Genomic DNA, 13,281 nt, shown 5'->3' on the forward strand with positions numbered 1-13,281 from the left:
AAGTTATTAAAGTCAAAGAACCAATTGCATTTTTCACAAGTAATTGGTAATTATTGGGTGATTTGAATACTTAATGTGAGCCTTTGCGATTCACTCAAAATGACTGTCATTAACCTACACTCCTGTGTTATTCTAACCTTCAAAATAGAAGAGAAACAATTTTTTATATGTACTTTCCTTCATGTGTTATTTATATGCCAATAAAGCCCTTGGAAGAGTTCCGGCACATAGAAGGTCATGCTTAAATATGTGTCAGCCATCATAGGTATTTTTATTATTGCATGAAATTAATATATATTCATTGATTAACTAAATTCTACTGCACAGGGATAAAGAAACATTAAAGCCATATCTGTGTATAGGTGACGTGCTGCTAAAGATAAGCATTTTCTTAAATATAGTTTTTAGTGTCCATCATCATTTGGTTTTCCTTTGAAAAGGACTGCCTATGTTTTATTACAAGTGTTAGGCAATTTCTGACCGAAATAAGAATCTTACCATAATGATTCCATTTCTTTTACTGAGTTTATATCTTTTTTCCTTTGATTTTTCAGGATGAACGATTTCCAAGAGGTACTGGACTGGAGTCAGGGACTCGCATCCAGTCTGTTCTTTGTTTACCGATCGTCACTGCAATTGGTGATTTGATTGGTATCCTCGAGCTGTATCGGCACTGGGGCAAAGAAGCCTTCTGTATGAGTCATCAGGAGGTGAGGCTGGCCCGTTGAGGGTACTCATTAATATTGTTCCGTTAATAAATGAATGAATATTTAAAACTGCAGTTTGCTTAACAATGTTTTGATGGTTTTTAAAAACCTTTGTTTTGTAGTTACTTGGAGAGAAAACTGATTAAATTAGAAATATAGTAACTTATTTTAGTAAGAATCCGTTCTAACAATAAAAATAGAAGTATGCCATATTGTGAATCAAATGAAGTAGGAGGATGACTTTGGAGAGTTTTCACATTCTGGTTGTCTATATTTTCTTAAAAATGTCCTCTTCCTAGAGGATATCCTGAACAAAGATTCCAGCATCACATTTGGAAAGACTGAGTTTCATGCACTATTCCCTGAATCAGAATTGGCTCATTAATCCTAAACCAGATACTGCGGTGACCTGTCACTCCCAGTACCCAGACGCCTCCATCTCTGCCTGTGCCTGTCCTCCTCTCCTGCCCTCTCCCTCCAGCCACGCTGGGCCCTTGAGCAAGGCTGAGCTGCTCCTACTTCAGAGCTCTGTGTCTGCTGTCCCTCTGCCCGGCTTGTGCGTGTCCTCCTTGTCCCCACCTCAGCCACCTCCTTCAGGAGTGTCCGCACATGTTGCCGTGTCAGGAAGGAGGCCTTTCCTGAACACTGCATGGATCTCCATGTTGTGCCTCTGTTTCTCTGTAGCCCTTTGTCACCAGCTAAGACCCCGTGCACTTCTCTTACTCTCTTTCTTGTCTTCTCTCTCCCCCAGGCCAGTGTAGGCTGTGCTGGTGCGTGGTGGTGGTGCCGTGTCTCCAGCACCTAGAGTACTGCCTGGTACCCACGAGGCACCAGTGACTGTTGGGAAGTGAATGATTAATAAAAGAAGTAGAATAGCTAGTAATTGGAGAACTTGTCAGCAAATTTTAGAAATATCTCATCATTGTATAGTGGTGGTTGAGGCCATTTTAATAGTATCTTTGTTAAACTGAAAAATAATTATTTTATGTGAAAATCATTGGATGATAAGTCTCTTAAGCAATTCATCTTGCTTTTTACGCAAAGTCAAGAAGAACAAGAAACTAAACTCAGTTATAAAGGAGCGGGAAATGTAAAAGAAAATTCTTGTACATATTTGATTCTCTGTGTTTGGCAAAATAGTCAAATACTCAGGGGCCTCAGGAAATTCTTCATCTACATGTGTGCTGGAGTCCTTTGTTACAACGGACGTCTGCATGTGACTAATCAAAACGTGTTTCATCCTCTTTCTTCAGGTTGCAACAGCAAATCTTGCCTGGGCTTCAGTAGCAATACATCAGGTGCAGGTGTGCCTTTGGGGTGTTTTTACGGGGGCTCCCTTAGAGAGAAGAGTTGTTTAAAGTGCAGCCACTGGGGGACGGGGTGGGGGTTAATAAGTGACCCTAATGTGTTATTTTTGGATATTAGGTATTTTGTTATTTCTAAAATTTTGTCTCTGTTCACTTTATTTACTTATTCCCTGCCTTAAATATCTTGCAGTTATTTTTATATATTTATATGAAATTGTAAATCATATATGCCATAAATGGTATATGTTCTATTATGGTTTTTGTTTTCCACTGAAAGCAAAGGAATGGACTCCTACTGGCAGTAACATTGATACTATATTTTTATGACTCCATTTCCTAAATTAAAGCATCCTTTAAACTAAATGGTATACAAAAACTTTCATCTCAAATTTAAGATAACTGGTTCTCTTGAAAATATGGTCTAATTTAAAAGATCACAAACTTTATTGAGTTTCCTGGCAACTAGACTTCAAGGTTCAGGGACACAATAGCAATATAATTCTGCTTTGTATCCTCCACTTCTTTTCGTTGTTGTTTTGTTTTTTAAATCCGTTTCAGCACACTCAGGTTGTGTGATGGGAGGAGATAAAGTATATAGTTACAGGATAATAGTATGAGTGGCAAGGACCTCTCAGGTCAGACCATATCAAGTATAAGTGGAATATGTGCCCAAGTGTCATTTTTCAAAGCGTAAAGTAGTTTTAAAGAGCAGCTCTGGAGGTAGACTGCATAGATCTGAATGCTGACTCCATCACTTAGTAACTCTGGAGCAGGAACTTGGTTCTGAACTTCTTTATGCTTCAGTTGTAGAAGTAAATCCCAAATCTGTGGTGTTTTGTGATGATTAAATGAGACAGTAACTCTAAAGTGCCTAGAACCAAGCTTAGCACATTTAAGCATTCAATAAATATGACTTGTTACTAATAGTATTACTGCCTTGTAAACAGTGATTGTGTTATGTCTTTTAAGATAAAATAAGGTAAATAGTATTCAGGAATTGTTATTTTAAATAAGCAGAAATCTCTATGATTAACAGCCATTATTATCTATGGCAGGTATGCAGAGGCCTTGCTAAACAGACTGAATTGAATGACTTCCTACTTGATGTATCAAAGTAAGTGTTCGTTTCTAGGGTTGCGGTGGGTCTTCTTGATCAGTGGTTTAAGTTAAGTGCAGGCTCACACAGTGACAGACTGCTGTCCACTGCAGTCAGGAAGTAGTCTGGTAAGAAGGGCTCATCGTTCAGACCGTAGAGAGACATGCTCATCCGTCTTCACTTTCCAAGTGAAGGACTGCGGATGTATATGTGATCATGTTAATTTGCAAATAGACTCACTAGAACATGTTAAAGACGCTAAGTATCTCTATTTTTGTAGGAGAAAACTAAGAGCAGTAGAAGAGAAAATGCTTTAGTTTATTACTTTCCAAAAAGTTCTCTCTGGCATTTTCTACAAATGTCAGTAAATTAAACCATATTACCAACATTATTATTTTAATTTTCCCATGTATCATAGTTCAGATATCATTTTAGAGAAAATGTCCCATTTGCCTAAAGTCTGACCTAGAAAAACCTCCTCGGGCTGGCAGTGGAAGCAGTTGTAGATATTTATTACATTCGAGGTTCATAACTGGTTTTTCCTGCTACGGGGAAGACTGTCTATAGATCTGACCTATCTACTGAATTGCTGAAATCTAAAATAATGCCCCAGGTTGTGGTCACTTCGGGCTCACGTCCTCTGGCAAGTTGATAGAGGAATAACATACCTGCTCTTCCACCGGCAGCAGCTCTGAGCCTGCTCTCTCTCGTAGATCACTTTGGCAGCCCAGAAGAGCTCACTCATTCACAAGTGTTGTAATCCCCACACTAGTCAGTCTGGAGTTGCTGCTTTGTGTTACATGTACTTCTTGAAATATGACATTAGAGAAGCATGGGAGTGAGAGTGCTCTCATGTGATCCGTGGGCCCGCTATGTCTCTGAGAGAGAATTACACAGTGTCTCTGGGACACGTGAGAACACAGAGAGGGAAGCTGTGTGCCTTCCTCTGCTAGTGTACTTGAATCTCTCGCGAGGCTTCCACGGTCCGGTTAGGTCCCTGTAAGTCTCTCCCCTAGGGGAAACCCATTTGACTTCACCATCTTCCCTGCTGTAGGTTCCTCGGTGCACAGCGTGATCAAGCGTGTGCTAAGTCTTGCCGGCTCCAAGCCGAATGATTTGTCTTTTCAACAAAAGGCATTTTTCATCACTATTAAGTTAGCTTAATTCTGAGTGTATTGCTGAATTCACAGGAACCTAAAGTGGAAGCAGTAGCTTGCCAGTAGGTCCTAGATAACATATTCCCTGAATTACATGCCTGCAGATTCATGTGTTTATCAGGTTGACATTTTAATGTAGGTGCCGTACGTCTCCAAAAAATTGACTTGTGTTTGTAATAATGAATAGATAATTTACTTGTGCAGAGTCACTAGGCTCTTATCATTGCTTGTATTCTGATATTTCTTCTCAAATGAATTACATTGCTTTCTCAGTACAGTTAAACTAACATTTTAACTTTCCAGTTTTTCACCGATAATTTACATGTTATCTATATTAATGAGATTTAGCAAATGTAAATATTTTTATTTCAGATATTCATGAAAATACTAAACATGGTGAGCTCAATTTTATCCCTTCTTGGTTTTAGGTAGATGCTACAAACTTTCTCTCAAAATAGGTACTTAGCTATAAAATAATTACTTAATTCATCCTCTGAAATTAGAGACTTCATTCCAAAGTTAATGATAAGGTTTCATTTATCTCTCTAAAGTAATGTTATTAGTTGCTTTCACAAAAGGACAGAAATCAACATGTATCTTTACGTTTTTTGCTTAAATGTTCACAAAAATGGGAAATGTATTCAGTTTAATATGTTCTATGTTGTTATTTAGATTAATTACCAGTTTTATGTTCCTTTTTTCAGGACATATTTCGATAACATAGTTGCAATAGACTCTCTACTTGAACACATAATGGTAGGTTGCTTTTTATTTTGGAAACGATTGTATTTAACCCTTACACTCAGGTCCTAGTGCGTGGTGGGATATTTTCACGTATTAGGTGTATAATAAGCTGTTTTAAATACCATGAAAAGATGGTGCTTAGTGGAGGTATTGCTTTGATTTATTTGTCACTTTTGATTAATTTTGGAGGCATTTTGAATAACTTTTGGGAAAATCTGAGTTTTTCATTATTTAGTGGGGAGCTATACTTTGAAAAAACATTTAGTTCCTTTTTATACTCTCCAAAATACCTTTTGCATAAACTACATTAGGAATTCCCAACTGACTCTTCCTGATCTTAAGGTCCATTCTATTTAGTTTTAATCTTAATTATTCCTCTCTGTTTGGAAGACTAATACACTTGGAGCTGAAAGCCATAGGAAGTAGAGATTTATCCGTATTTTCTTGTGTTGCTGCTTTAGGCCTCTGGAGAGACTCCTTTAGAGAAGTGGCTTCCGGCCAGAGTGACCCGTATGTGCACAGCACCGGTAGTCAGGCTTGCTTGGTACCATTCTTGCTCTGTTCTGTATTTTGATAGGGGTTCTTTCTCCTTCCCATTTTCCTGGTCTTTTCCTGTGTAGTAAGTTATTAGGCTTATAGGCTTATTTCCAGGCTTCATGATACACACTGATAGGTTTCTCTTTGATATCATGGCAGGTGAGTATGGAGTGTGATATGCTCAGTATCTTGTAGAGACAGAAAGTTTATGAAGGGAATTAGTAACATTAGGGGTTATTTCTTTCAACCCAATCCTTACATAATTAGTTATATTGATGGTTTTATTTGGATGAAAAAAGAGTACTTAATTGCATAGTAAAAAATAATTTGGGTAATGATAAAATTTAAGGAGTTTGTAAAGAAGTGAAAAATATAAAGAAAACTATAAAAATATAAATATATGGATTGACATAGCTTGACTGGGAATATCAAAAACACTCATTGACTTGTATTACTAGTATTATCTTTTTAAAAAACAGTTTTATTGATAATCATGCCACACTGTTCATCCATTTAAAGTGTTCAATTCAGTAGTTTTTAGTATATTCAAAGATATGTGCAACCATCATCAGTCAATTAGGAACATTTTCATTACCTTAAAATGACACTCCATATCATTTTAGCTTCACCTACTTATGCCCCCATCCTCCTCCCTCCCTCCACCCCCTCCCAGTCCTAAGCAACCACTAATCTGCCTTCTTATTCTATGGATTTACCTATTCTAGACATCTCGCATAAAAGAGATCGTGTAATGTGTGGCCTTTTGTGCCTGGCTTTTCTCACTTAGCATACTGTTTTCAAAGTCCACCCAGGCTGTAGCAAGTACGAAAACTTCGTGCCTTTTCATGGCTGAGTGATCTTCCGTTGTGTGGGCAGACGTACTACATTTTTTATCCTTTCGTCGGCTGATAAACATTTGGATTGTTTCCACATTTTGGCTAATGTGAAAAGTGCTGCTTTGAATATGTATATACATTTTTTTTTATTTGAATACCTGTTTTCAATTGTTTTGGGTATATACTTAAGAGTGGAATTGCTGGGTCGTATGGAAAGTGTGTGTTTCACTTTTTGAGGAACTGCCAGACTGTCTTCTGTGCAGTTGTACCATGTTACATTCCCATCAGCACTGCACATAGGTTCTGGTTTCCCCACGTTCTCACCAACGCTGGCTACCATCTGGCTTTTCAACCTAATGCCAGTATATCAAAGGATAGAAAAAAGGAAAGCCATTGAGCAAAATAGCGATGCAAAAGTCAGAAGTATGTAATAACAACAAATCCAGGAGTAAAGCTAAACAGCATTCACCCCAGGAATGCAAGAATGGTTCAACAGTAAGTAATAAAGTAATACAATTCCTTATTCTAATTAAGTAAAGGAAGAAAAAGTACATCATTTTAATAATGGCATACAAAAATTTAATAATGCTCAACACCCAGTAGATGCAAACTCACAGCAAATTAGGAATAGAAGGAAAAGTTAAATAGTACCTGCTGGGGACCTACAACAGACATACTTAACAATTAGAGAGAAGAAGTGTACACACTGAGGAAAATTTGTTACTCTCACTGCTCCCATCCAACAGTGTTCTTGTTTTCACTGAACTTTAAATCCATTCTTGTTATCCAAAATTGTTTTCCACTTACAAGTTAACCTCTGTGTGTACATCTGTGCGCACACGGGCGTATGTATGCATGTGCGTGCCTATATGGGAGAGGTGGGTGGCTTTTAGAATGACCTTCAGATGCTTGGAGTTCATAAATACTCCCAAAATGTGTCTAGGATTTCTCTACTTCTTTTTGTGCATGTAAGAGCACTGTTTCAAACTGAAACCCTAATATTTGGAGAGAATGAAAATGTAAACATATGTTCAGAATCACAGATCTTCAAACAGAAGCCTTTATTACTACCTGTAATTGTTCTTCAGTTGATTTTTCGACATAATAACATTTTCACTGAACAGTAAAATGTTGTCTTATCAAATATGTATACTCATCTTTTTCTTACCTAATTGTGTTTTTTTTAATTGAGGTGTAATTGACAAACAGTATTGTATTAGCTTCAAGTGTACAACATAACGATTCGACACTTGTGTATGTGGCAAAATGATCACCATAATAAGTCTAGTCACCATAAAGTGTTACTCCCCCAAATTTCTTGTCTTGTGGTAAGAACTTCCAAGATCTACTCTGCCAGCATCCTTCAAATAGGTGCTGCAATACCACTGCGTGTCGTCATCATGCTGCACACCACACCTGCGCGACCTGTTCTTTGCACAGCCAGAAGTCTGTATCTTCCACCCTCTTCCACACTCATCATCCATTTTGTCCACATCCCCCTCCCCGCTGGCAACCACCACTCTGTTCTCTATCCGTGAACTGTGTTTTGTTTTGTTTGTTTGTCTTTTAGGTGCCAGATGTGAGTGAGACCAAATAGTATTTGTCTTTCTCTGTCTGACTTATTTTACTTAGCATGATAGCCTTCAGATCCATCTGTGTTGTCACAAAAGGCAAGATTTCATTCTTTTCTATGGCTGAGTAGTATCCATTCATCCACTGGTGGACACTTAGGTTGACTATTGTGAATAATGCTGCAAAGAACGTGGCGGTGCAGGGGTATCTTTTCGAGTTAGGGTTTTCGTTTTCTTAGGATAAATACCTGAAAGTGGAATTCCTGGGTCATATGGTAGGTCTGTTTTTAATGTACCTCTGTACTGTTTTCCATAGTAGCTACGCTAATTTACATTCCCACCGACAGTGCACAAGAATTCCCATTTTTCCACATCCTTTCCTGCACTTGGTATTTCTTATCTTTTTGATACTGGTCCTTGTAACAGGTTCTAGGTGGTACCTCATTGTGGTTTGCATTTGCATTTCCCTGATCATGAGTGATGCTGAGCATCTTTCCATGTACCTGTTGGCCATCTGCAAGTCTTTGGAAAAATGTTCAGAGATCCTCTGCCCATTTATTAATTGGATTGTTTATTTTTTGCTACTGAGTTGTGTGCATTTTTTAATATATTTTGGATATTAGCCCCTTACTGGATATATGATTTGTAAATATTTTCTCTCATTCGGTAGGTTACCTCCTCATTTTGTTGACGGTTTCCTTTGCTGTGCAGAAGCTTTTCTAGTTTGAGTAGTCCCACTTATTTTTGCTTTTGTTGCCGTTGCTTTTGGAATCAGATCCAAAAACAAAAACAAACCAACAAAAACATTGCCAAGACCAGTGTCAAAGAGCTTACTGCTTATGTTTTGTTCTTGGAGTTTTATGGCTTCAGGTCTTCCATTCAAGTCTTTAATCCATCTTGAGTTAATTTTTTGTATGTTATAAAATACTAGTCCAGTTTCATTCTTTTCCATTGTGGCTGTCTAGTTTTCCTGGCACCATTGTTTGAAGAGACTGTCCTTTCTCCGTTTATATTCTTGCCTCCTTTGTCATAAAGCAATTGACCATATATGTGCTGACCCTCTGTTCTGTTCAGGCGATCTACATTTCGCATTTCTGTTTTTATCCCAAAACATTCTGTTTTGATTTCTATAGCTTTGTAATATAGTTTGAAATCAGGGGACATGATACTTCTACCTTTGTTCTTTCTCAAAATCGCTTTGCCTGTTTGAGGTATTTTGTGGTTACATACTAATTTTAGGATTCTTTATTCTAGTTCTGTGAAAAATTCCATTGGGATTTTGATAGAGATTGCATCAAATCTGTAGATTGCTTTGGGTAATAAGGACATTTAACAATATTAATTCTTCTGATCCATGGGCATGGAGTCTTTCCATTTATTTGTGTCTTCCATTTTTTTTATCAGTGTCTTAAAATTTTCAGTGTGCAGGTCTTTCACTTCCTTGATTAAATTTATTCCTAGGTATTTTATTCTTTTGATACAATTGTAATGGGATTGTTTTCTTAATTTCTCTTTCTGATAGTTCGCTGTTGGTGTATAGAAATGCAGCAGGGAGCGCCTGGGTGGCTCAGTCAGCTTGAGCATCCTACTTTTGGTTTCAGCTCAGGGCATGATCTCATGGGTGGTCGTGAGATCAAGCCCGGAAGCCTTGGGCTCCACACTCAGCAGGGGGTCTGCTTAAAGATCCTCTCCCTTTGCCCATCCCCCCCCAAAATAAATAAATAAAATCTTTTTTAAGAAGGAAGAAATGTAACAGGTTTTTGTATTTCATTTTGTACCCTGCAACTTTGTACTGAATTTGTTCATTAATTTGAACAGTTTTTTTGGTGGAGTTTTTAAGGTTTTCTATATGTAAAATCATGTTAGTTTTACTTCTTTTTATCAAATTTGGATGCCTTTTATTTCTTTTTCTTGCCTCACTGCTCTGGCTAGAACTTCCAATACTGTGTTGAACAGAAGTGGTGAGAGTGGGTATCCTTGTCTTATTCCTGATCTTAGAGGAAAAGCTTTCAGCTTTTTATCATTATTTATGACATCAGTTCTCAACTGTGGGCAACTCAACTCTCTGACAGTTGTACAGTTGTCTTTATGATTCTGTTCTATTCAGATTTTCCAACTCCTTCTCGATTCATTTCCTTTTTCTAGAAAATTGTCCATTGCATTCAGATCTTTATAAATATTAACATAAATATGTGCCAAAGTATTAGACAATTAACATGACCTAGGTACTAGGGATGCAAATTCCTCTTTTCATGCTATAATCTCTAATAGCGTAGGATCATTATTGTTATTTAATAATTCAAGATCCCATGAGTTTGCAGAATAGATGGGTGATTCTTCTGTTGGCCAACAGCGTAGTCCCATTACTGTCTCCCTAACTTGACGTCATTCATCCTTCCTCAAATATTTATTGAGGGTTCTTAGGTTATGGAGATCTTACATGTTCTAAACTAAGGGTTGGCAAACATTTTTTGTTAAGGGTCAGATAGTAAAGTTTTATGTTTCATGAGCCATACTCTATTGCATCACTCAACTCTGCTGTTGTAGCAGCCTCAAACAAGACGTAAAGGAATGAACATAGTTCTTTCCCAATAAAACTTTATTTATAAAAACAGACAATGGACTAGATTTGGCAGATGGACTTTAGTTAGCTGACTTGTACTCTAGGCGTTGTGCTGGGTTTTTGGAATACTGTGGGGGGAAAAAGAAGCAGTTACTGCTGTCACAGAACTCACAGGATAATGGAAAGAGACAAAATCTAAGTTCTTATACTGATAATACCCAATATACTCAGTCTCCGGCATAGCCAGTATTTCTTGAGTGAGCGAGTACAGTTTAGAAAGACCAGTATGTACTGTGAGGATGAGCCAGGGCACCTAACGCGTGCTGGGAAGTAGTAAAGTAGTTTTTCATGAGATTTTATATTTTCCTCTGGCCACAAGGTGGCCCATGTCCCTCTTGCATAGACTGTGATTCCTCTGAGAAATCACATAGATTTGTGTTTTTCTCTGAGAATCAACTCTTTTACTCTGACGAATAATTTCATGTCTAAAATCTGGAGCGTTGCGGTTGCAAGAATTCTCAGTTGAGGTAAATATGCTAATTGCATCGTAACTGTGGTCTCAACCCACAAGGGACAATGGGATGTTTTAGGCATTAAAGAAATAATTGTGGAAGGAAGTTGATGAACAAGTGAATGACAAAATGAATACACAGTTTTCCGATTAGAAATGGAAAAGCCTGTTTGTCGTAAGAGCACAGGCCATGAGAACAGCTAGCGTAGGTTCAAATACCCAGTCTGCCATCTACTAGCCGTAGTAGATGGTAGTGGACAAGTCCAGTTACCTCTCTGCCTCAATTATCCTGACATGTAAAGTGCAGGTAACAATATTCCCTGACTTAATATTGTGACTGTGGGGATTAAGTGAAGGAAGACACCTAAAGGGTGTGAGAGTGTCGTCTCCTAGTAAACACTTAATAATTGTTACACATTATTAGTAGTGCAGCAAGTAAAACGCAACAAATGTGACTATGAACCTCATTAGAAGTTGTATTTCATTTTTTTTTCACGACTGCCATATCACAAAGGCCAGCCAGTCAGAATGGACACTGGCCTTAGAGCTGACAGAGGCTGGCACGCGGCATGAGGGCAAAGCCCTAGAGGTTCTGGAAGAGGGGCCAGGGTGATACAGGGCTCTGAGGGAGTGAGGCAGCAGCTGCTTTCCAGCCCATATGAAAGTTCTCTAGTATTTCAGCACCCAGCCCCATGGCCTGGGTGCAGAGCAGCTGTTCGTGTGTTCGTGTTGGGTCTGCCAAGTGTCAGCACATTAACAGGGACATAAAGAGTTTTGTATTCGTATACCTATATTTATTGAGTTATAGTGCTAATTTTCCATGCGGTTAGATATAGAGCAGCTGAAATGTATATTTATTTCTGATAAAGTTTGCCTTTAAACTCTGAATTTCTCATTGGCTTATTACTCTTGTTTTATTGTTTGTCTTTAGATATATGCAAAAAATCTGGTGAATGCCGATCGTTGTGCACTTTTCCAGGTAGACCATAAGAATAAGGAGTTATATTCAGACCTTTTTGATATTGGAGAGGAAAAGGAAGGAAAACCTATCTTCAAGAAGACCAAAGAAATAAGGTACAGCTGGAAGTAGAACGTCCATACGCTGTGACTGCCTCTGTGCAGGTGTCCTATTACCCACTTTTCTGTGCCTATTCACAGGTGTGCTGACAGTACTTGTCATACTGTGATATCATTCCCACCAGGACCCGCCTCCTGAAGGTAGTACTTCTGGGAATGACATTGCAGTGCCAGCGAAACCGCGCCTAGGAAGCTTTAGCGTCACTCCTGGAAATGCCGTCTTCCGGAGGCGGTCCTTTTGGAAATCATGTTGGAAAAACTTACTAGTGCTCCCAGGTAGGTAAAGGTGCATCCCACCTGGAGTCTGCAGGTTTTCCTTATGTCTTGGAGCAGGGTATACTTAAAAACTATTGCCCCTACCCCTTCCCATACTACGGGGCTGTCTCAAAGTCCAGACCATAGTGGAAATTGACCTGGTATATTTAATAACTTAAACACATTATTCTATAAGTGACAAGTTGGTTTAGTCAGTCACACAGCACACTTTTGTTGCATCTAGAAACTAAAGCCATCTTTGTTCTTTAAATGGCAGCTTCTGTCACTTAATGAACAGAGTGGAGTTTGACTGGTAGAGGCTTGCTTGTTCAACCATATCACAATCTGAACATCTACAAGGAGCACTCTCACTGAGAAGCAAGCTTAACATTCAGAAATTGACCTTGTTTTTAGACATTTGCATCCATTTTGCTTACGTATCTTGTTTAACTATTTTTCCTTCGGTAGTTACAACATTGTAGTAAAACACTATTCCTTATTAATTACGAATTGCTGTTCATTGGCCTGTCACATAAGAGAGCTAAGCAGGCGTCCAAGAAACAGGAGTGAGTCCCTGAGCCTAGCCTCACCCCTGCCTGCCACGGAGGACTCCCCATTCTGTGGCCCTAGGGTGACGGATCCTGTGTTTCACACTCACAGATCTCTGAATTAGAGGCACTACTTACTTTTCTTTTTTTTTACTTGTTTTATTTTTGGTTCGTTTGTTTTTTAGACCTCAGTAAATCAGTCTGGATATAGTCATTAGGTAAAGTAATTTCTCTTGCTGAAGGTTCAGGTGTTCCTTACCAGTGCTGGTATTGATCTCGTTTGGAGACAGTAACTTGAAGTTTGTGTTGACAAGTGTGGGAGAAACAGTGAGGGGGTCATGGTTGACTGCAGCTCTCACAATTGTCCAGTTG

General features: G+C 38.5%; 1 protein-coding gene across 2 annotated transcripts in view; it reads left to right on the plus strand.

Annotated features, from left to right (window-relative positions):
• Positions 1-13,281, plus strand: part of PDE10A (phosphodiesterase 10A) — a 286,912-nt gene that overhangs the window by 213,251 nt on the left and 60,380 nt on the right. For both annotated transcript variants that reach the window (XM_026505185.4, XM_057310905.1), the window contains 5 exons: positions 555-710; positions 1,961-2,011; positions 3,070-3,128; positions 4,972-5,023; positions 11,961-12,103. In XM_026505185.4, coding sequence (XP_026360970.2) covers positions 555-710; positions 1,961-2,011; positions 3,070-3,128; positions 4,972-5,023; positions 11,961-12,103 — 461 coding nt within the window. The remainder of the gene's footprint in view (positions 1-554; positions 711-1,960; positions 2,012-3,069; positions 3,129-4,971; positions 5,024-11,960; positions 12,104-13,281) is intronic.

Source organism: Ursus arctos, unplaced genomic scaffold (genome assembly GCF_023065955.2).
Source record: "Ursus arctos isolate Adak ecotype North America unplaced genomic scaffold, UrsArc2.0 scaffold_13, whole genome shotgun sequence".
Lineage (NCBI taxonomy): Eukaryota > Metazoa > Chordata > Mammalia > Carnivora > Ursidae > Ursus > Ursus arctos.